Source organism: Pelodiscus sinensis, chromosome 3 (assembly GCF_049634645.1).
Source record: "Pelodiscus sinensis isolate JC-2024 chromosome 3, ASM4963464v1, whole genome shotgun sequence".
NCBI classification, from domain to species: domain Eukaryota; kingdom Metazoa; phylum Chordata; order Testudines; family Trionychidae; genus Pelodiscus; species Pelodiscus sinensis.
The window spans coordinates 77,020,939-77,044,030 of record NC_134713.1 but is presented as its reverse complement, the minus strand read 5'-3'; the positions used below and the strand labels follow the sequence as shown (position 1 = coordinate 77,044,030).

The following is a 23,092-nucleotide window of genomic DNA, read 5'->3' as shown; positions in this document are numbered from 1 at the left end:
ACAGTGGTTGGTTACCCAGTGTTCCAAATGAAAGAACTAAAGTACCTTATTTTTCTTTATATCTCAGATCTGCCAGTTAAATGATAGACTAGCAGAGTCTTTCTTAGTTATGATTGACAAATTAATTGCCACCACCCTGTAGAAACAGGAAAAACAGTCACATTCCAGTCAATTCAGTTTTTCTGTAGAGCAAAACATTCTATCCATGCTCTAAATCATTCTGTTCAAGGAGCAAAATCATATCTAATGGGATTTTTTTAAAAAAATTCTCAATGAATTTAAAAGTTAAACCATTCCCAGGCTTATGCTTCCTGTAGATTTTGTTAGTTGAGGCTTATTCTCCATGGATAAAAGTTCTTATCAAACTGTCTGTCCGTCCATCTTGATTGTTTATTTTAAGGTGTTTTATATGTCACTGGATTTGTACATATCTGAAAGCAGTCTTGTAATTGGCACATTCCCAATGGTCTTTTTGAAAAATACTTCTTCTATTGTAGATGGACTAATTGAACGTAAAGCTGGCAAAAGCAATAAGAGTTTTCCAAAACGGCAGGGTTGTGTGGGGTACCTAAAATACAAAATGACAGGGAATGTTACTGAGGGGTCATATATTTTTCCAAATTCCAAAATCACTTACCTTAATGAAATACAAAACCAAAATTCAGCGAATTGTAGGGTTTGGTTGTCATTGAGTGAAATCTTGCTTGCCTTCTCATATAAGTAGACATGTTAACTTTAATAGGAATGCTCACAGTAGGGAGGTAACCAGGCTTTGGACCAATGTTTCTACATGTTGCTCTTTGGCCATTTTGTTTGATCTCATGGATGAATAACATATAGAAGGGAAATTCTGTTCTGACTTACACATCAGACAATAAGCATGAATTGGGTGTAACTCAGAAGAATTTGACCCATGTTAAATAAACTGTGTTTATTAGCTTGCAAGTTAAATCTACCCAGTATGCTGTATTAGTCAGCTTGCAGATGTTTGACTCCAGTGTCACTTCTAATAATTAACATTTTGAGCACATTCCTTCCCTGGAAATATAAATCTATAAAAGGCTATTTTCTATCCTCATTAGCTACATAATTCTTCCCAGCTTTTAAAGATAAAACAATATGGGCCTGATTCTGATCTTGCTGATGCCTATTTTTCACCAGTGTAACTCTGCTGACTTTGGAGGTGTTACTCTGGAATTTGCACTGCTATAAGTAAAAGGAGACTCAGGCGCACTTTCAGACACATTTGTAGCCAAATTCTCTGAGCTTCCATCACTTTCACTCATGTAAATTAGGAGCCATCTCATTGAACTCAAAGGACTTGCACTAGGGTAAAACCAGAATTAGAGCAGATTCAGGCCTCTGCCTTCACATGAGGTCAAGTCATTAACAGTCCAATAACAACTATGAAGTCAATAGAGACTTTTGTCATTTACTTCAATTGAGGCTAGGATTTCACCTTCAAAATGTCCAACTCTTATAAAAATATATCAACATGCAACAGAAATTTCTAGAGGTCAAGAACATAAGAACAGCCATACTGGGTCAGACCAAAGGTCTACCTAGCCCAGTATCCTGTCTTCTGAGAGTGGCCAATGCCAGATGCCCTAGAGGGAGTGAACAGAAAAAAATAATCATCAAGTGATCCCTCTCCTGTCATCCATTTCCACAGGCTAGGGACACCATTCCTACTCATTCTAGTTAATAAGTATTTATGGACTTAACCTCTATGAGTGTATCTAGTTCTTTTCTGAACTCTGTTAAAGTCCTGGTCTTCACAACATCAACAGATGTTCCAAAATGATTGCATTGACCACCCCCAAAAATATATAAGGGGCCCTATCTCCATCAAACATGGTCACCAATATTTTTGTATGGTCCCCTTTCCAGAAAAGTGGCATAGACTGTGAAATGCCTAAAACGGGAGAAGAGGGGAAGGGAGGAGAGGGAGAATAACACTGTTCCTAATTGCTGCCATTATTTAGACTACAAGATTTATTTACAGTGTATATAGTCATTAACTTCTCTTTTACCATTGTGGTTGAGAACTAACCATTTCACTCCTGCAGAAATACCCATGGAAAAGTACTATCAAGTCTGTAGTATTGCTTTGGCATCCATTTTGACAGGCAGCCTCTCTATATTGCTCTACTGCTCTGTGCCTTTTTGTTTACTTCAGAAACATGGATCACTCTGGAACCATGAGACTGAAGACCTCAGTTCATGCCTGTTCACACAACCCACATGTTGGTTTTAACAAGGCTGGATTTTTTTCTCTCACCAGTGTAAAACACTGACGTGAATAGAGTAAAACTGGTGTAAGTTGAGGACTTCCAGAGAATTTACCAGTGGGAAAGTTGCTGGCTTTGGAGAGAGCACCAGGCCACTTAAAGCAGTGCTTCTTGCCGCCTTCTTGCACTGACTGGCCATATAACACTAACTCCTCCTGAGCTCCAATTGCACGCTATTTATGTGAAGGGGCTTCAATGGCGGTGGGGAGAATATGCAACACAGCTGCCACTCTTTCCTTTTTAGTATGTACTGGACGGACTGCTTGATATTTTTATGTTTGCTCACATCTGCCGTGAAGGCTACTATCTACAGTCTAAACAAAGGAAGTCAAAGCTTTCTGACAGTGAACAGGTAGTTTTTTGAATATGCCCTTATGTTTGCAAAATAATTACAGTCAGGGTGGTTATGGCTGGGCTTCGCAAACTTGAATTGATTTGAATTGATTATATTAATGTTCATTTATAAGCATCTCTTTATTTCTATATATTTAAATACTGTATCCACAGTTGCATGAAATTATGGGAGGAATCAACATACTAAGTAAATATCCTTAAGTCAAACTTTAACTTCTCAAACAAAATACAGGACTATGTAGCACTTTAAAGACTAACAGGATGGTTTATTAGATGATGAGCTTTCATCTTGTTAGTCTTTAAAGTGCTACATAGTCCTGTATTTTGTTTCAGCTACACCAGACTAACACGGCTACATTTCTATCACTATTTAACTTCTCAAGCAGCCTTGTTCGTACTTTGCTTAGCTGTAAGTTTTAGTTCTTAATCAATGGAAATATTTTTTCATCCATCTCCATGTACAATGAAATGAATTTTTACTAACATTTATCAAGGCTAGTTGTAGCAGTACTTAGATGATGTTGGTAGGGGAAATTTCCCTAGGACTAAGTTGTCATCTGGATTCACACATGTAACTCTTGGATCACGGAATTATGTCCTATACTAAGGATTTTATTTTTTCCAGTATAGGTTCTCATACTCTGCTCATCACCATAGTATTTGAGTGTCTTAAGCAGTGTGTTTAATGTCTGTCATGGGATGTGTTTGTTCTCTCATCTCACCACAGGGAGAAGTGTGTGCACTGGAATGTCTTGTTTTGGATTTTACTTTTAAATGATATAGAACATACAGAGAGAGAGAGGGAGAGAAATGTTGCTGTGTGTTTATGAAGGCCAGGTCAAAGAAATGTGCCTTACACATGGAGGAGAAGGTTGGTGAGATTTTTGATGGTCCTTAGTTCTTGGGAAAATTCTTATCACAGTCTTGGGATGGCCTGCACAGACAGGCTTCACACTTACTGTAGAGAGTTCCATTGTATCAGAGAATAAAAGTTGTTATTGGAAGACTGGCCTATAAAACAGGTTAGATCAAGAAATACATAGAATGTAGGCTTTGTCTTTAATTAGATTAAGTGTAGAGAAGTATGGGAAATTGAGTTTGTTAATATGAGTGAAAGTTAGAGACAGTAAGATAGGAAAACTGAGACATGATCCAGGGTTATGATGCGGCTATGTTTTGATTAGAACTGTTTTTAATGGTTTTAATGAACATTTTTGAGAATAAGGAATGTTTTACTGAAGTGCTACAGCCAGGTGAGAACACTGATGTAAATGTTAATTTCAGTAGTGTGTAATATGAAGAGCCAATATAGAGATGGTGGAAATGCAACTCTGATAATGGATAGGTTTAATGTTGTTAAAACTGAGTAGTCTTTTAAATTAGATAGCGCTCCAGTTAACACCAAAAGGGAATTCTGTTATATTACAGAATTATACAATTATATTTTATCTAGTTGTCAGTGAACTGATCATCCTTTGATATACCATTCCAATGTGAGTATAATTGTAGTAATGTGTGAATGGTAAGTGTATGCCTGTTTGCTTAGCTAATCGTTTTTCTCTTAAATAAAGTTTGGGTCTATCATTTGAAATGTCATCTGGGGTCCTCTACTAAATTAAATAGTGTAAGTGATCTCTCAGCTAGAACCTAAAAACTAAGTTTGGCTTATTGTTCTCTTAGCTTTAATGATTTAACATTAAGTGGCAACCTTTAAAATTCAAGGTTATAAAAGTGAATTTAAATGTTGCCCCTTTTCAGAATACTCGTTGAAGAAGAAGCAGTTTGGTGATATTGAGGGAAGTACATCTGATCTATGACACTAGACAGAATCAGTCTAAAATGTTTTATCCAAAATGCAGGAGGACATTTTGAAAGGGAAAGATGAGGACAGGTGACAAAAAAGAATGAGTATATGGAAATGCAGAGACTGGAGGTTAGACCTTTTTTTCTTTTGGGTGCATCTCCATGTTCACTATGGAAACCTGAGGAGTCCCCGTTCCCCCTCACACTTGTCCCCCTACTCAAATTACCCCCTGCTCCAGACTTTGCTTTAAAGCCAATTTATTTCAAGCTAAGGACTGTACAAGATGCCTTTCAGAGCTCCTCACCATCATTTCTGAAAGGACCGGAGGAATCATAGTTGAATGAGATACAAAGCACACCCTTCCTCTCCACCCAGTTGCCTAATGAGTTGCTTCGACACTAGTCCTAGCCCTCATGGTCCAATGCTGGAGGAGTTTTGAAAAGTATTCAAAGCATGGTGCTCTAAACTGTGGTCATATTAAGACAATTGCACAAATAGTGAGAATGGCAGTGGTTTTCTACAAAGTGCTTTTCCTGCATGCCGAGTTTTACCCTTGTAAATTTCACAAGGCACTGACTACAGCTTTTATGGTTGATATACAGGTTTTTGTATCTCATGTTTTATACTGAGCAAGATTGAAATGAAGTTTTCCTTATAAACTATCATTATCATTCTTGTTAAGATGGCACTGCGCTAGGAGTCACAAGATCTGTGGTTTTCTATTTTCAGCTCTGCCATTTCTCACACCATGGGTTTTGGATAAGTCACTGCCTTGGTTTCCTTATCTGAAAAATGGGAATAATACTATAAAATATATTGAGATTCTAAAATATAAAGTACTGTATGAGACTTCATATTATTTAATACAGTAAAATATATGTAAAATCTCCAGTTTTCTGAATATAGTATATATGTTCCTTTTCAGGTATCACATATCATGAAAAATTATCTCTCTTTTATTTTCCACTTATCTGAATAAATTCCATGTCCCCCATTTCATTTGGATGATCCAAGTTCTACTGTAGGCATATGATCACTGTGAGCATGGAATGAAATCCTGGCTCCACTGAAGTCAATGAACAGTTTGCAATTGACTTCACTGAGGTCAGGAACTCATCGAGGGTGTTTGGAGTGAAAAAAAGTATTCAGAGAAAATATTGATCACCTGGTGTGAATGTAACTGTTCAGAGTGAGTTGAGCTTCGTCTTGAAGAGCTGCAATGGCCGCAGCATTTCGAAAACTTCTCAGTTCAGAACCACTGTGTGTAGGTACTGGAAAGCAGATCAGTAACGAGTCAGGTGGCTTCTTAAGAGGGTCAAAATATTAAGATTTAACTAAGAATGAACCTTTATTTTTACAATCCATTTGAAATACTTCGGGTGTAACACTGCCTTTCAGAATTCAGTCACAGAAAATGTATTAGCTGATGTAATCACATCTCCATTTTAAAATGTCAGTTCATTTGAAGGGCTAACCAGTGAAATAGCTAGTTCCCAGAGCAGAAAAACAAGAGATTATTTCTGCTTACCAGCTTTAAAAGTGACAATGCATTTGAGACAGGCAAATTCAGTAGCATCTAGCCGAAGTTGTCTAAATCTAGCCACAACCTCCTGTAAAGCCTGTATTTCTGAAATAATTTTATTCAGCTTCTGAGAATCTGTATTGTCACCATTCATGCCTAGAACAGAAACATATGAAAAATACTCTATATTAAGCCATTTGCATTAATTTATATTGATTTCTGACAAAAATCCTCTGTATCAATATCTATTCAATTGTCACTCTTAGATATCCAATTCTATGTAAACTGACTATATTGTATGAAAGTTAATATAAAATCTTCTCTTGGATGATAACAAACACAGTAATTTGCATTTAAATGACAATGCAAGCAGTCATGAATACAACAAAACAACATTATTTGCATTTAAATATAGATTTATAAATGACAGGTATGCTCTATTGTTCAGAGGGAATTTGTTATTCTTTACATGTTGTTCTTTTTTCAGTAATGTATTTTTATGGTAATTTCTATAACAAAGTCATTAAATTGTGCAATTCTTACCAGATACAGCCAGTAGAGTGTTAGCGTCAACTGGAATGGCCCATTGTGCTATTCCTAGAACAAACAGTTCTCTCCAAGCATCTTCCAAAAGCATCAGCTGTCATACAATAGATGTACAATATAACATGGTGTATAATTTATAGATTTATAAACATTTTCAATATGTAAATTTCTGTTATTTTAAAAACTGCTTTAAATGCCTGTCTTTGATACTTTTTCCCTCTGAATATTTTAGCTTTTCCTTTATTTGTTTGATAAGGTGTCGATGGATAAGAATACCCTTTGAAGAAATATTATTAGTATGAATTATTTAGAACCTATTATCCCCACCCATGATCAGGGCCCATTGTGCTAGGTCCTGTGTAAACCCAGAGAATGAGAGATGGTCCCTGCCCCAAAGAGCTTACATCTTTATAAATATCTACTCATATTTTTCAAAAGCAGGCTTGTTCAAAAAGCATTCTCTTCTCTTCTGTATCTATAGCTGCCTTAGTGTCAATAGGCATGTGTTCTGAGAGTATAATGGATGTCTATCACTTCCTTTAATGATATCTACACTAGCAGACTTTTTTCCCCTGCAAATATATGATCTGTGAAATGAGTGGCAGATTACTATATGGTGGTTTCAACTTACACCACTTGATGGAGAGTCCATTCAAAGCACTACTATACAAGGACAAGCATCCTCTTACTTACATTCAAACAACTGTTGGTTAAAGAAATCTATAGTGCATTAAAAGACAATATCAAAGTACGTGAAGATGGTATTTTTTTCTAGTTTTGCTGAAAAAAAAGCCCTTGAAAGCTGGACACTGAAATTTCGTTACTGTAGAGTGAGGCCCAAATCCACACACTAGAATGTCACTGAATTTTGGGGAAGTTTGAACCTGGATCCAAACATCTTGGACTGTCCCTTTTCAGCAAGAGACAAACCCCAACTTCACAGCCAATCACTTGTGGAGTTTGGAGCCCATCTGATTTGGATCCAGCTATTTCAGCCAATGCTATTGTTTGCTCTCTATAACCTTTCCATCCTGGTTTGTTTTTGTAGATTTTTTTTTCTTTGAGGTGCATACTCTGTGCCCAATTCACATCTCTTTGCACTCGGGCAACCCGAATGATTTAAGTACAAACATGCTTCATGTAGGCATGAAAGGAAAATTTGGCTCCCTAGGATTTCTAGTGGCAAAACCAGCAAATAATAATGTGTGTGTAAGTGCACGTATGACATTTTGGCCCAGCCCACCTCCTTTGCCTGCACGTGGAGGGCCCTACATTTAGCTGAACTTCATCAGTTCCATGGCAAGGTTTGAAGGGCATGCCACAAGGCATGCCACAGAGCATGCATACAGGTGGGACTTCATGCCTCTTTGTGGACCACAACAACGTGGAGGAAACTTTGTGAGCAGGGCAAGAGTAGGCTCAGGCAGAACTGTCTGGTGGCCATAAGATTATGAAACGTTGCCCAAAACCCTTGCAAAGAACACGAGGGCTTTGTAGCTGCTACTTCCACCCTAAGACTTCAGAAGTAGTTGCAACGAAGCTCCACTGGTATTACGCAGTTGATGGGTAAAGAGAGGGGATCCCATCCTCAGGTCTCAGGATAACACACACTTAGAATTTTCATGTTCAAAAAGTGGAAACTTGGACAAATGACTAGGGAGGGGTTTAACTGTATAGCTCGAGAATGTCGGGGGGTTATCAGGAAGGCGAAAGCGCAATTGGAATTGCGACTGGCAAAGGATGTGAAGGGTAACAAGAAAGGTTTCTACAGGCATGTTAACAAGAAGAAGATGATTAGAGAAGGTTTGGGGCCCCTACTGGATGAAGGAGGTAACCTAGTGACAGATGATGTGGGGAAAGCTGAAGTACTCAATGCTTTCTTTGCTTCTGTATTCACTGACAAGCTTGGCTCCTGGACAAATGTGTTAAGTGACGCAAGATGGGATGAAGATGGACAGCCCTTGGTGGGTAAAGAACAGGTTAGGAACTATTTAGAAAAGCTAAATGTACACAAATCCATGGGTCCGGATTTAATGCATCCAAGGGTACTGAGGGAGTTGGTAAATGCCATTGAGGAGCCTTTGGCCATTATCTTTGAAAAGTCATGGAGATTGGGAGAAATCCCGGATGATTGGAAAAAGGCAAATGTAGTGCCCATCTTCAAAAAAAGGAAGAAGGCCGATCCAGGGAACTATAGGCTGGTCAGTCTTACCTCGGTTCATGGAAAAATCATGGAAGGGATCCTTAAGGAATCTATTTTGAGGCACTTGGAAGAGAGGAAAGTGATTAGGAATAGTCAGCATGGATTCACAAAGGGCAAGTCATGCCTGACCAATCTGATTAGCTTCTATGATGAGGTAACTGACTCTGTGGACATGGGAAAGTCAGTGGATGTTATATACCTTGACTTTAGCAAAGCTTTTGATATGGTCTCCCACAATATTCTTGCCAGCAAGTTAAGGGAATTTGGATTGGATAAATGGATGGTAAGATGGATAGAAAGCTGGCTAGAAGGCTGGGCCCAGCCAGTAGTGATCAACGGCTCAATGTCAGGATGGCGGTCGGTTTCTAGCAGAGTGCTCCAAGGTTTGGTTCTAGGACCAGTTTTGTTCAATATCTTTATTAATGACCTGGAGAAGGGGAAGGATTGCACCCTCAGCAAGTTTGCAGATGACACTAAGCTAGGGGGAGAGGTAGACACACTTGAGGGCAGAGATAGGGTCCAGAGTGACTTAGACAAATTGGAGGATTGGGCCACAAGAAATCTGATGAGATTCAACAAGGACAAGTGCAGAGTTCTGCACTTGGGACAGAAGAATCCCAAGCATTGTTACAGGCTGGGGACCAACCACCTAAGTAGTTCTGCAGAAAAGGACCTGGGAGTTACAGTGGATGAGAAGCTGGATATGAGTCAACAGTGTGCCCTTGTAGCCAAGAAGGCTAATGGTATATTAGGTTGCATTAAGAAGAGCATTGCCAGCAGATCCAGAGATGTCATTATTCCCCTTTATTCGGCTCTGGTGAGGTCACATCTGGAGTATTGTGTCCAGTTCTGGGCCCCCCACTACAAAAAGGATGTGGACGCATTGGAGAGGGTCCAGCGGAGGGCAACCAAAATGATTAGGGGACTGGAGCATATGACCTAAGAGGAGAGGCTGAGGGAGTTGTGTCTGTTTAGTCTGCAGAAGCGAAGAGTGAGGGGGATTTGACAGCAGCCTTCAACTTCCTGAAGGGAGGTTCCAAAGGTGATGGAGAGAGGCTGTTCTCAGTAGTGACAGATGGCAGAACAAGGAACAATGGTCTCAAGTTGTGGTGGGAGAGGTCCAAGTTGGATATTAGGAAAAACTGTTTCACTAGGAGAGTGATGAAGCACTGGAATGGGTTACCTAGGGAAGTAGTGGAGTCTCCATCCCTAGTGGTGTTTAAGTCTTGGCTTGACAAAGCCCTGGTTGGGTTGATTTAGTTGGGATTGGTCCTGCCTTGAGCAGGGGGCTGGACTTGATGACCTTCTGAGGTCTTTTCCAGCTCTATGGTTCTATGATTCTATGTTGGTCAAAGATTTTGCTGAGAACACACAAAACAGATTTGGGAAATGTAGGGGTTACTGGGAACACAGCAAGTTCACATGGAACTATTGAGTTTAGTGAGGCCCCTTTACAACATGGAAAAATAAGAATTCTTTCAGAAGAATTTTGTTTTGTCTTAGATTCAGATGTGTCAGGGATGCATGTCAGTTGCACTGAAATCATCCAACAGTTGGAAATTTCTTATCAGAGCTCTAATTTTTAATATCCGGTGTTTTAAGCCATATTGTCTTCATTAGATTCAGAGAGAGCTCTCCCAGAGTCAAAAGCCATTACGGAGCTACTAGAGAGAGACAAGGTGGGTGACCAGTTTTTAATTTGTAATGAAAGAGATGCCAGGGCTCAAGCTTTTTTTTTTTTTTACATTCATAACTGATGCAGCAAGCCCAGAGGTTCTGGAGCTATGGCCTGCCAAGCCTAGTGGGAGCGGGGCTAGCACTAGCACAAATTAAACACTGGATGAGGTAATATCCTTTAGATCCAGTAAAAGATATTGCCTCAACCACCTTCTCTCCAACATCCTGGGACCAACACCACTGCATTACAGAACTATGACCGTCATGACATCACAGTCACCTTTCGGTACCATAGACATTGCAGAGCTTGTATTCAACTCTGATAAAGAAATTGTGACTGAAATGGAAATATATATAGTTCTGCTTGTACATTATGTGGGTTTTAATTAATTGCATTGGCTTTTACAGTAACAAATTGCCCAGAGATAAGAAACTATCTGAAATGCCATACGCATCTCAGATTTCCGGTGAGAGGAACAGAACTTAACTTCACTGAACCCTGACGAGTATTAACCTGCCATTCTGTGTGATACTTACTGCCTTATAAAGAAGTGATATTTCATTTAGATATGCAGAATGTGATGTGGCATAAATTGATTCTTAACCATTATTTGGTTGTTATAAACCTTTATGTCACTTGTTCATGCAGATTCCTGGAACATATCAATAGCCTGTTTTCTTTCCTATCAATCAGTTAAAGTCAGAAGACTTTAGAAATTAAAGGAACCTTCTCCTCCAAATACCTAGGGCTCCCCTCATTCCCATGAATGTGTCTTTAAAGCCTTCTCTCAGAACAGTTCATGCTGACCTTAGTGAGGGCTTATAAATGGTCTTCATTCCTCAAAGAAATTAGAAAATCCCAGGCTTTCTACAGACTTACATCTGCTTCAGAATCAGACTCTAAGGATAACCTGATACTGGTTACTTGTATTTTGCTGGTGCTCTGGTATGTTTCTGGGCACAATTCAAGGTCTTGGTTATGACTTATAAAGCCCTAAATGAGTTGGGACCAGGGTATTTGAAGAACCATCTCTTCCTAAACAAACCCACCCGGGAATTGAGGTCAGCTGGGGAGGCTCTGCTCCATGTTCCTTCACTTATGAAGATACGCTTGACATCTAAATGGAGCAGGGTCTTCTCAACCTTTACTCCTAGGCTATGGAATTCTCTCCCCCAGGACAGTTGCCCCGGTGCCAACGTTGGCACTGTTTCGGTGCCAGGCTAAGGCCACCCCTTTTACTTGTGCTTTTATTGGTGTTAGGGGCATGTGTGTGTTCCTCTCTTAAGGTGTTTTAGCAGGTTTTATTTTCCCCCTCCCTTTTGGGTCTTGTATTTTATTTTATATGCATTTATTTATTGTGGTTTTTTTTTTTAAATTAAGCTGCCTTGAATATTTTAAATAGCAAGAGCAGTAAAAATATTTTCAATTAATTAATTAATAGAAAGGGGTCCACATTTTTCAAATAAAAAAAGTAACATATGGTTCTAGAATCATAACATTTTAAGTTTTCTCAAGATGCTCAAAATGAAAGCAGATCCTAGGAAAAGATTTTAGACTCTTCAGCTAGATGGCAAAGCCATGCAGAGGAAATTCCGATATTTACATCTATGCCATTATCAAATTAAATTGAACATTAGTACTATTGTAAGACTCATCTAACTCTCTAGCTAGGAGATAATACTATTAAAACGAGAGTTATTGTCCTTGAGATTCTCCTGAATGTGAGAGGCAGTGGAGGAATCATAAAGGTTCAGCCCACAGTTCCATATTGGAACCTCTGAATTCTGAGAAATGTGGATCCAGGTCTAATCTTTACCACTCCTTCCCTTCTTTACAACTTGAAGGGAAGAACAGTGAAGTTGATGCTGTTAGAACTTTTAAACAGATGTAATTAATTAATACATTTTAAATTAATAATTTACTAATACCTCACATTTGAAATGGAAGTCAAGTATGTAGCTAGTTCATTTAAGATGACAGAAAAAACTGATTTCTGTGAGTTTAATGGGAAATGTTCAATGATATGGAATGTGCATTAACCATTTCTTCCATATTAAGGGGCCTTTCTTTTTAAATATGTTTCCTTCCTCCGCTCTCTTAGCCCCATTCTTCCTGGAGGGATGATCAGGGGGAATTTTTACATATTAGAACAAACTTAGCTCTGGCCTAGGTGGATGCAATAATCCATGGCTAAATTTAGTCATTGCTGCTGTGGGTGTCAACAATCCATGGCTGAATTTAGTCATTGTGGCATTATGATTGATTGTTTTCTAGCAACCATAGCAGTTTTCAAAAAGCAAAACCATAATGTCTGAGTAATAGAGTACACTGTAGGCCTGATTCTGCAACTCCTTCCTAAGCCTCATCCAGCTTCCTACTCCAGAGCAGATACTGTATTTGAAGTGGACAGAAATGACTTGCACGCAGCAGCTGATGAGCTGGGCCCACTCCAATTATCTTCCTGTCATTTGTTCCTTGTTTACAGTTAAGCCTTTGGCTTATGCCTGCTCTTCAGCCTCTTTAAGATCCCACTCATTCAGTGGCCCTGAATGTGTATACCTGATTTGCTGGTGACAATACACAGAGAAAGGTGAATGAGGTCCCACATAGCTAACTTCACAGAAGGGCTCTCAAAATCTGGGGCTATCTCTAGAAAAGGGACCTTTCCGTTTATCTAAACAAATGTCTTTTTGTGTTGCATGTGATACGTTTTAGGTAGAAAACTCTATTGTATTCTAAAAATCTTTTTCTGCTCACAATATGCATTTATTTATGTACTCACACTAACATATTACACACCAAATATTATATTTTATTTGGTAACGAATATAAGAGTTTAATACAGTTAGCTCTACACTCATGTATGACTTTTCCTTCTAGTTATTATATTATAAACTTAAACTCGTTGATATAGAACTATTAGATTGGATTGGAGCTTTGTGTAGTTTATTCCTTTCATTATTGTCCAATAACTTTTCAGAACTAAGGCATAATATAAAATAGATCATGTCCTCATCAAAAATCAAGTAATTAAGAATGCTTTAGTTACTATGGCTCACTCACAAATCACTTACGGCAAAGGCAAGTTGTCACTGAGGAAAACAAGACAAATTAAGGAGGATTTTAATTAGGAAAAAAAGAGTGTGCTGAATTTTGCTCTGAGTCAGATCAGTGTAAATATGGAGTAACTTCACTGAAGCCAGTGTGACACACATTTGGCCAGTGTGCAATAGTACGATTAAATGGTAAAAATGTTTACTGAAGTGCATTTTTCATCCACAGAGTTCTAAGCACTTTACAAAGGAGAATAAATACCAGCATATGTGTTTTGCAACTGGAGAAGCTGAAGCACACAGAAATTAAATGGCTTGTTGCCAGAGTTCAGACTAAAAGTCAATAGGAGAGCCAGGAATATAACTGGGAGGTGAACTCTTAGCCCCATTGAGATCAACAAGAACTTTGCCATTTACTTCAGTGGGGCTAGGATCTCATCCCTGACTTCATCATTTCCTGACTTCCTGCCCTGTGCTTTGTCCCCTGGAACATGGTGCCTCTCATAATATGTAACTTATAGCAACATCTATTTCCTATCTGGGTTTCATCTGCACCACAGAATACCTATTTCAGATTATGAAAATTGCTGTTAAAACAACATATTATTTTAGAGATGGACGACATCAAAAAAATGTGACCTAGATCTGAATGTGGTGGACCCTTGTGGCCCGGCTGTGGACAAATACTCATTGGGTAAGTCTTACCTGATCTTGTAATGACAGAGTGGAAAAGGCGGGAACACTCTTGGCCCATTTGATACTCATAAAGAGAAGCCTGGCAGCTGATTCACAAACGGATTCTGTGGCCACTTCATAGAGATACATAGGGGTACCATTGACTTCGTGGGGGTACTAATAGAAAAATATTAAAAAGGAATAATCATTAAAAGTGACTAAGATAGCTGTAGAGTTGAATGTTGGAAGGGACCAGCACATCAACTTGCCTGACTTCCTGTATCCCAGGCCACTCCAGATATAGTAAACCCAGCAACTGACATGAGACCAAGGTATTACAGTCCACAGGAGACTAGACTGTTAAGTGCCACAGACAGACAAGAAGAGGGACTGAGACAGGGGTGACTGGTGAGGGGGCTCATGGAGGGCCACTGACCATGTGAGCCCCCAGCCTGAGGAAGGGCCAGGACAACCTCCATCCTCCCCAGGCCTCCTCTCTCCTTGCCCCTTCCTGCCCTTGCTCTGCCCCCACTCCACCTCCTCCCTTGACCAGTGTGGCCCCAGGGGACTAGTAGGGCCAAGGGACCAGCCCCTTTCACTCACCAGCAGTGGCAGAGGAAATGGAACAACATGACTCCAGCTTGTTCTGCCCCACTGGCTGCATCATCCTGCTTCCTGCTAGTGAGTGTGGGGGCAGTGCCACCCCTCTCTAAGCAACATGGCCAGGAGAGCAGAGAGAGCTGGGGATGTCTTGCTCCGCTTTCCCTACCATTGCCAGTGAGTGCAAGAGGGCTAGACCCCTGCTGCAGGTGCCAGCCCCCTCCTCACAGACCCCCCTGGGCCAACCAGGGACTCTGGCCCCACAAGCTGCTGGACAGCTCCTTGCCTCTCTGGCCATAGTTTTTGGTGGCATGTGCCCTCCCAAGCCCCCTATGTGTTGTCCCAGGACTGAGATGCAGCAGTGTCTGAAGCAAGGGCAGGCACGTGATTGCTAACCCTGGCAAGTGACCCACATGTATATGTCACAAAGTGGCCCCCCTTCCCCACTCTCACCTTCCCAACTTATAACGTGTTCCCAACCTTGTATATAGTGATCCCTCTGTGTGTGAGTAGGAACCAACCAGCCAAGAACCTGAGAGACAGAATGCACTTGGCCCAGCCCACCCATTGTCCCATCTCCAGCTATGGCCATCTCTGAAGCTTCAGAGGAAGGAGATTAAAAACAAACAAACGAAAAGATAAAACTAAACTGGCCAAACAGCAGCATTATACTCTGGGGCTATGAGTACACTGCAGGCTTTTTGCACAAGAACAGCTGTTCTTGCACAAAAACTTGCGGAGCGTCTACACTGCACGTGCATCTTGCGCAAGTAAATTTACAGTAAAGCGTCAGAACAGAGGGCTTCTTGTGCAAGAGTTATTCCTCTCCCCACATGGAATAACCCCTCTTGTGCAAGAGCTCTTGCGCAAGAAGGCAGTGTGGACAGGCAACAGGGGTTTCTTGCGCAAGAAACCCCTATGGTTAAAATAACCATCAGAGCTTTCTTGCGCAATAGAGCATCCACTCTGCCATGGACACTGGCGCAAAAGCATATCTCTTGCACAAAAGCACATGGCAATGCAGACGTCCTGTTGTGCAAGACCTTTTGCTCAAGAACTCTTGAGCAAAAAGAAGGGGAAGGGAGAATCTCTGAACCTGCAGGTGGCTGGCTGAAACATTGAAACAAAAGCATTTGGGAACATTAAACATAAACTAGAAATGAACCCTTGGCTACAGAGCCCTGCCCTTTTTTTTAAATCTTTCTCCTCAGATATGCTTCTACTTCACTAGTCATTCCTGTACACAGATAACTAAAGTGATCCCATCCCGCATCCACTGATATTAATAGCAAAACTTCCATTGGCTTCAGTGGGCCCTTTAAAAACCAGGTCATTTGCTTTGTTATCCATGGGATTAAATGGGTCCACAAAGGATAATCTTACAAGTATGGCAAGAAATAATGCAATGGTAGAAGAAACTTATTAATTCCTGGACTCTATCTCTTTAGATTTTTTTCAAATTTCTCTTCTTTCACAGCAGAAATATATATGTTTGGATCAACGTTATATTTTGTCTCCCATATTCAGCAGTCTATCTCTATTCTGCTTTTCCTTAGTCACATGCTTATTAAGTCCCACTGATTTAAACATGTGCTTAAATGGTGTGCAGAGGTCACAGAGCAAAATAATTTCTGGTTTCATATTTTTGAATTTACATTTACAAAAATAAGAATCTGATTTTACAAGGAAGTTCACAGTGGGATTCACCAAACAATAGACCGGGTTGATTTACCATTTGCCTGTAATTTGTTATGTACTCTAAATACAACTGTCCATATTACTATTTTGGAAAGAAAAGCATTAAGATGTTTCAGTTATTGATTTCAATAACTCGTAACTAAGGCTCATCTGCCAAGTTTATGACAGCGATTTCCTATGCTGTTTACTAAATGTCAAAAACGAAGAAATAAAGAGAATTTGTTCAATATATTACAGTGCATTATGGGGCTTAGTTATTACAGAGACTTTTATTGTCCAGAAAGTCAATGATTTTCCAATCATCTCGTCATTTTAATAATACTGTGTCCAAGACTGAAACATGTAGGTTGGTGGGTAGACTGCAGATGGCAGTATTTATGAACCGTTCTACTTTCTGTATGTCTTTCCATGGAATGCATATTAATATCATACATATACTACAGCCGTTCACAAATGGTGTGTGCTAATGTCTAAAATGCAGTCGTGTGTATTTATCGCTACACGCTGAGAATGATTTTAACTTGCTGACAATCGTTCTTTTACTCTCCACCAAAAGAATCTTATAAATATTGGGAGGCCAACCCTAAAGTTGTTATTCAAATACAATTCTCCCTCAGGTCAATAGCAGAGGTTTTCTACTTCATAGTATTGGGATAGTATTGGGTCTGGATCTGTATTATACTATAGACATTACTGGACCTCACAAACCCTCTGGAGACAATTAACAAACCCGGCTGTAAAACAAGACTTTCCAAAGCCTGGTTTCAGGTTCTAATATTTTCTCCCGCATCTCTGAACTCTGTCCCAGTGTCCCTGACTAGAACATGGAAGGCAACTGACCTTTGGAGTTGGTTGTGCCAGTCCCACCAATGTCTGCCTTTCGGGGGTAGTAGATACAGCAGCCAGTTCCAGATTGTGAGGCTCCAGCTGTGTGACAGCAGTAAAGAAGGCTGGAGCTGGTAACGCTGCAGAAGGAAAGTGGGGTGTCGCTCCATTCTCTTCCTTGTGGCCTCTGAAATACAGTGCTACTTGCTTCCTTATTGTGGATGTTCTTGGTCCTCTTTCATGTTGCACAGCTAGGAGAAAAAGTCTCATTTAGTGGATACATTACCCACTTGTGGCCTGATCCCAACGCCCATTGAAATCAATGGAAATCCCCCCCAATAAAAGAACTTTGGGACAGACCTCACTGAACTTCACTGTCCTTGGTTATTTACTGTTATATGCACAATCAAGTGCCTGATACTGCATGCCATGTAATTATTTGCAGTACCTAATATTGCGTGAGTGATATGAAATGCAGCATAAATCTACACTGCCAGATTCTTTCCTGCAAACCAATGAAAACAGCTAACAGCTAATATGTGTCTGGATTTCATTTACAGGGATAGCAGCCTTCTCTCCGTCATTACAATGTTATTCATTGAGTGGAATACACAGTTCGGAGCCCTGGTGTTTTTGTCCTGCTATGTCTAGTTTAGGAGTGCTGTGTGGGGTGCTTTGCAGGGGAGCGTGCTAACTAGTTACTGGATCATATTGATGTTGAAGAGCACAGTTTGTTTTGTAATCTGGAATGAGCATTGAATTAGCCTTACGGGCAGAATTAAGGGGTAGCTCTACTGAGGTTCTAGGTCTCCTGGGATCTGCAAGGCTATTTGGGCCTGTCCCATCAGCAAGAGGGTTGCCAGTGTTGGTTGGATATGTTCTTTGGAGGTTTCATCACATGATATAATCTTCAATTAAAGATTAATCATTAATTCCTGGAGAAGCAATGACAGCACAGTGCTTTCCAGACTGACTCTGGCAGGCATTAGGACCAGACCAATAGGGGAAAAACAAGTTTAATTCAGAATTATTTCAAGGCTGGGTAAGAATTTCTACCTATAGTGGCCCCTAGAATGTTTGACCAATTAAACTCTTAGGGTATGTCTACACAGCAACATTATTTTGAAATAATTAGTATTATTTCAAAATAACTTAGTCCACCTCTACACAGCAGGCAGTTATTTCAAAATAATGTCAAAATACTATTAAGTTGGAGGACTTCTTACTCCCACTCCTGTAACCCTCATTGTACAAGGAGTAAGGGAAGTCAGAGGAAGAGTACGTCTACACTGCATGGCTATTTTGGGATATCAGAGGTGTCCCGAAATAGCTACCCGGTGTCTACACAAGCCTCCTATTATTTCAAAATATTTTTCAAAATATTTTTCAAAATAATGGGCATGCTATTTCACCATCCCAGTAAACCTTGTTGCACAAGGATGGCTCAAAATAGTGCATTATTTTGAAATTTGGCACTGTGTAGATGTACCAAATTTCAGAATAAGGTATTTCAAAGTAGATTCGGAATAAGATACTCAATTTGTGTAGCACAAATTACATATCTCATTTTGAGTTTAGGGTGCTGTGTGGACACACCCGAAAAGTGCTCTCTCTCAAAATAATTGCTGTGTAGAGGCTCCCAATTTTGAAATAAGCTATTTCGAAATAAGCTGTGCAATTGATGTAGCTCAGTTTGTGTAGCTTACTTTAAGTTAAGGCCTGGTGTTTAGACACACCCTTACTCGTCTTCATCGGATCGGAATCGGATTCAAGTTGAGAAGATTTCTGCCGCTAATTGTGGCAAGTACATCAGCAAAGATACTGTTAATGTATGCCACTGTTTTACATGTGCTAATAAATCCATCTGAGCCTGAAATCCTGGCCCCATCCAGGTCAATCAGAGTTTTGCCCAGGACATCCCAGAAGCCAGGATTTCATTTTTTTCCTGACCAAAATGTGTTTAAAGGTTTATTGGGCACTGAAGGCATGAGACGGCTGCACACGAGTTTATTGTGTATTGTTAAGACAACCAGGGAAATCTCACAGCTTAGTTTGCTGACCAATGCCAGGCCTCCTGGCTTCCACCTGAGGGGCTTGAATTGATTCTTAATTCTATTCTTAGTCGTTGCGGCTCAAACAAAGCTAAGGTGAAAGGCTAATTTTCACAGCAAGGTTCTTAGTTCTCCGAATAAAGCAAGGGAATCCTGCCCTATTGTCTTCTGTAAACTGAGGGTTGCACCCACTGCCTGCATTTCATTAAGTTATTATAGAACTACTCTTTTTTTCTGGTCCGACTCAGACGTTGAAACAAGGGGCTAGATTGTGTCTAGCCAGATCAACGCTCAGCTCTGGAACAACTGGGTCATCATTACTCAGCGCTCTGTGACACTTCCCGATACCTGCACAAAAACCCGGCAGACGCTGGATCTGGGCATTATGGGCCAAACCCATCCCCGGCATCGCTCCCCTAACTCGAGTGGTTGCCGGCCGAGGGCTGGGGTTGGCTGGAATACGATCATTTGTGGTTTCCTCGCATTTGTTTCCCTGTTTGAGCTGCTTTTGTGGCAGGCTTTGAGCCCATTGCACACAGCTGGATCCCAGACGTTCCGAGGGGAACGGATCGGCTCCGAATTAGGGCCGTGAGTGGGCGGGGGTAGGGGAGTGAAGGCAGGCCGGCGGGCTATGTTGGTTGGGCCAAGCGGAGAAATGGGGAGCGTCGGTGCTTTTGCCGCCAAGCCTTCCCAGCGTGGCCCTAGCGGCAGGCACAGGGGAAGAGGAAGGGGAAGGGAACTCTGCGGGCAGCTGGGAGGGAATGTTACGGGGCGCTCGCATTGCGAGCCGGGGTTTTCCTGAGTAAGTTCCTACAACGCAGCCCAGGGGAGAAGGGGGGGGAGAGGTGGGGAGGGGCTGTGTGCAAATACCGTCTTTGTTCATGTTCACTTCCAAGCACTTCTTCAGGCGGCACGCCCTGCATTGGTTCCTGTGCGTCTTATCCACGGGGCAACCTCCCTGCAACAGAGAAACCCCTCTCCTTAAGGGATGGCACCTGACGAGCCAACAGCTGAGAACCTGCTCCCAGAGCACAGCATTGGGGATGCTCCCTGCCCCCTCCTCCCGCCCCGGCTGCTTATGGTCCGCCTAAGAAGTACTAGTGAAGAGGGAGGGGTTGTGGTGCTTAAGAGTTTCCAAGCAGAACATCCCCCTGAAACCAGCAGGCACTTCTGCTTGTAACCGATGCCACCGTCAGCCCTTCCCTGGGACACCTGTGTGCACGGTCCTTGCTCAGGCACAACTCCCAGCGACGCCAAAAGGGAGTCTGGCCCGAGCAAACGGCTCAGACTTGGCCCTTGGGCAGCGCAGTCTGTAGCTGGACAGAAACCGGGAGTTAGGAGGTACAATGATTTGGTTTGCAGGATCGCTTCAGCTATGGGGCTGTCGGCTGTGCAGGAATGGGGAGCTTCTCCCGAAACAAGTGAAGGGGGGATTGGTGCGTGCCAAATCCAGAAAGGCGGGCATGAGTCCCTGCTCCTAGAATCCGACCTAGTACCACGGGCTTTTTCCGGGGGAGACTCCCTCTGGGTTGTAGAGTATGTAGAGTCTTACGAGGTGTAAGGGACCAGATCCCGCTGGCTCAGTCCTGGGATCAGCCCAGGTGAAATCCATGAAACAGAATCTGGCCTCAGTCACACAGGGGGAAAAACTGGAGTCGCTCCGCAGTGACCCCCAATGGCGTTAATGAGGATTTCCTCCCGTGTAAGATCAGAACCTGGCCCAATGGGGCTACTGGAAGGAGAAAAGCGGATAGAATGTGGACCCTGATAAATGGGTGGGCAGGTGGCAAAGGGCAAATCTGTTTCAGCACCTTAGACAGCTCCCCACCCCCAGAGGCTCCGCCTGCGCCCCGAAATAACAAAGCTCCCCAGGCCTGCAGGTGCGGCGGGAGCCCCTGTCCGATGAGGAGCAGTATGAACTTAAAGCCATCCATAGTCCCAGAAAGTCACATACAGCCCTAGGCTCAGTAAGCCAGAAATATCCACCCGCAAAGCCAGACTTTAGCCCATGGGGAGGTAGCGGGCATGGAGACCGTAAGAACAGAGGGCAAGATGGGGGGGGGGGGGGAGTTGTTAGTAAATGTAAATACTAATGACAACGCATCACAATTGTAAAAAAAAATTAAAGCAAACGACGCAGTTGGGAGGCGGGGGGGAAGGAACGGGGGAGGTAATACTCGAGCACCAGCTCTAATCATTTAGCCCGGGGATCACAGATAACTTGATTCATCAAAAGCTTCAGAGGGGTAGCCGAGTCAGTGTGTAACTGGAAAAACTTAAACAAACAAGGAAGTCTAGCAGCACCTTAAAGACTAACAAAATGTGTAGATGGTGTCATGAGCTTTGGTGGGCACAACCCATTTCTTCAGATGACTGAAGTATTAAAAGTCCAGATCCAAGAATAAATAACGGAAGGGGGGAATTGAATGGGGGAGGGGGAGAAATAATAAATTAGAAGTCGATAAGAACAATTTGCACCTTCTTAAGTACCCATTGTTTAGTTGGTTAAGTCATCCTAATGACTTAACATCCTAATGACTTAACCAACTAAACAAGGGGTACTTAGAGAAAGTGCAAATTGTTCTTATTGGCTTCTTGTAACTTGAACACTCCAATTCACTATTTTCCCGCCTTCCCTTATTTATTCTTGGATTTGGACTTTTAATACTCCGGTCATCTGAAGAAGTGGGTTTTGCCTACGAAAGCTCATGATACCATCTACATGTTTTGTTAGTCTTTAAGGTGCTCTTAGACTATTTATTGGTTTTTAAGCTGATTCATCAAGCAAGCAAAAGCTAATGGCTCTTCCTTTTTGCGCCAACCCTTTGCTAGGCACCTAGTGCTAACTCCTGACATCTGGTGTGGGTGTACTGCCATCCCCCCACGCCTCCGGTGCCCTCTGAGACATAATCATGGAGGGAAACCCTTCTCAGAAAAGGGGCAGCTTGGCAGAGAACAATCCAGAGGAGCTGGTGTTAATTAGTCAGAAACAATCTGGCTGGAACTCCCCGCAGTTCTGACTTGCGGTGTGAGCTGGAAACCGGTTCGCAGCCGCCGACAGCCCGTAGAATTGACATTGGGTCACTGACCACCGGCCTCCCAGAAGCCAGGCTGCAGAGCGAAAGGTACTCTAAAGTCTTACGGGAGTCTCCAGCTCCCACTGAAGCACGGGGCGAAACGCCCACAGCTGTCCGTGGCTTCGCTTCGGGCCGGGGCAGGCGTGCATGCAAAGTGAGAGCAAAGAAAACCAGCTTCCCAGTTAAAACACCCTTAGAGTCAATCCCAGGACCAGAAGCCGAGGGCGCGTAACGCAGGGTTGTTACGAGGGAGGATGATTTCTAGCTAGACTCCTAGGGCTGGAAGAGACCTTGGAGGTCATCGAGTCCAGCTAGTTCCTCTCCCCGCACGGGTCGCCAAGCACAGCGCACGTTGTCCGAACACCTTACTGCAGCGCTTTCTGTGCCATCCGCCTGTTGAGGGGGCAGCCTCTGAGCGTCCCTGGGAGCCGATCGTTAGAAGGGGCGGGGGGCGAGTGGAGGTAACACGAGTTACACGGCGCCCTGGTGGACGCTCTATATAACCGTATGGTTACACGTGTGACCGCCCCACGCCCGGCCTTGCCCGAGTCACAGTGCCGCCCGTGGGAACTCGCCAGGGGCCGGCGCGGCGTGGGGTTGGGAACACACAGAGGAGACAAAGAGTGGGGCGTAAAGTGAAAAGGCTTTTCCGGCGTGAGCGAACAGTTCGAATGCTCCGCAGAGCCCCCCTCCCCAGTCTAGTTGCAACACGGCC

The 23,092-nt window shown here is 42.2% G+C and overlaps 1 protein-coding gene across 1 annotated transcript in view; it reads right to left on the bottom strand.

Moving 5' to 3' along the window:
• Positions 1 to 405: 405 nt before the first annotated feature.
• Positions 406 to 23,092, bottom strand: part of NR2E1 (nuclear receptor subfamily 2 group E member 1) — an 88,216-nt gene continuing 65,529 nt past the window's right edge. Inside the window, exons 3-10 of the mRNA XM_075923183.1 lie at positions 20,171 to 20,258; positions 17,265 to 17,500; positions 14,157 to 14,303; positions 6,515 to 6,611; positions 5,978 to 6,127; positions 5,838 to 5,840; positions 5,615 to 5,720; positions 406 to 568 (exon numbers count right to left, since the gene is read on the bottom strand). Of these exons, the coding sequence (XP_075779298.1) occupies positions 406 to 568; positions 5,615 to 5,720; positions 5,838 to 5,840; positions 5,978 to 6,127; positions 6,515 to 6,611; positions 14,157 to 14,303; positions 17,265 to 17,500; positions 20,171 to 20,258 (990 nt within the window). The remainder of the gene's footprint in view (positions 569 to 5,614; positions 5,721 to 5,837; positions 5,841 to 5,977; positions 6,128 to 6,514; positions 6,612 to 14,156; positions 14,304 to 17,264; positions 17,501 to 20,170; positions 20,259 to 23,092) is intronic.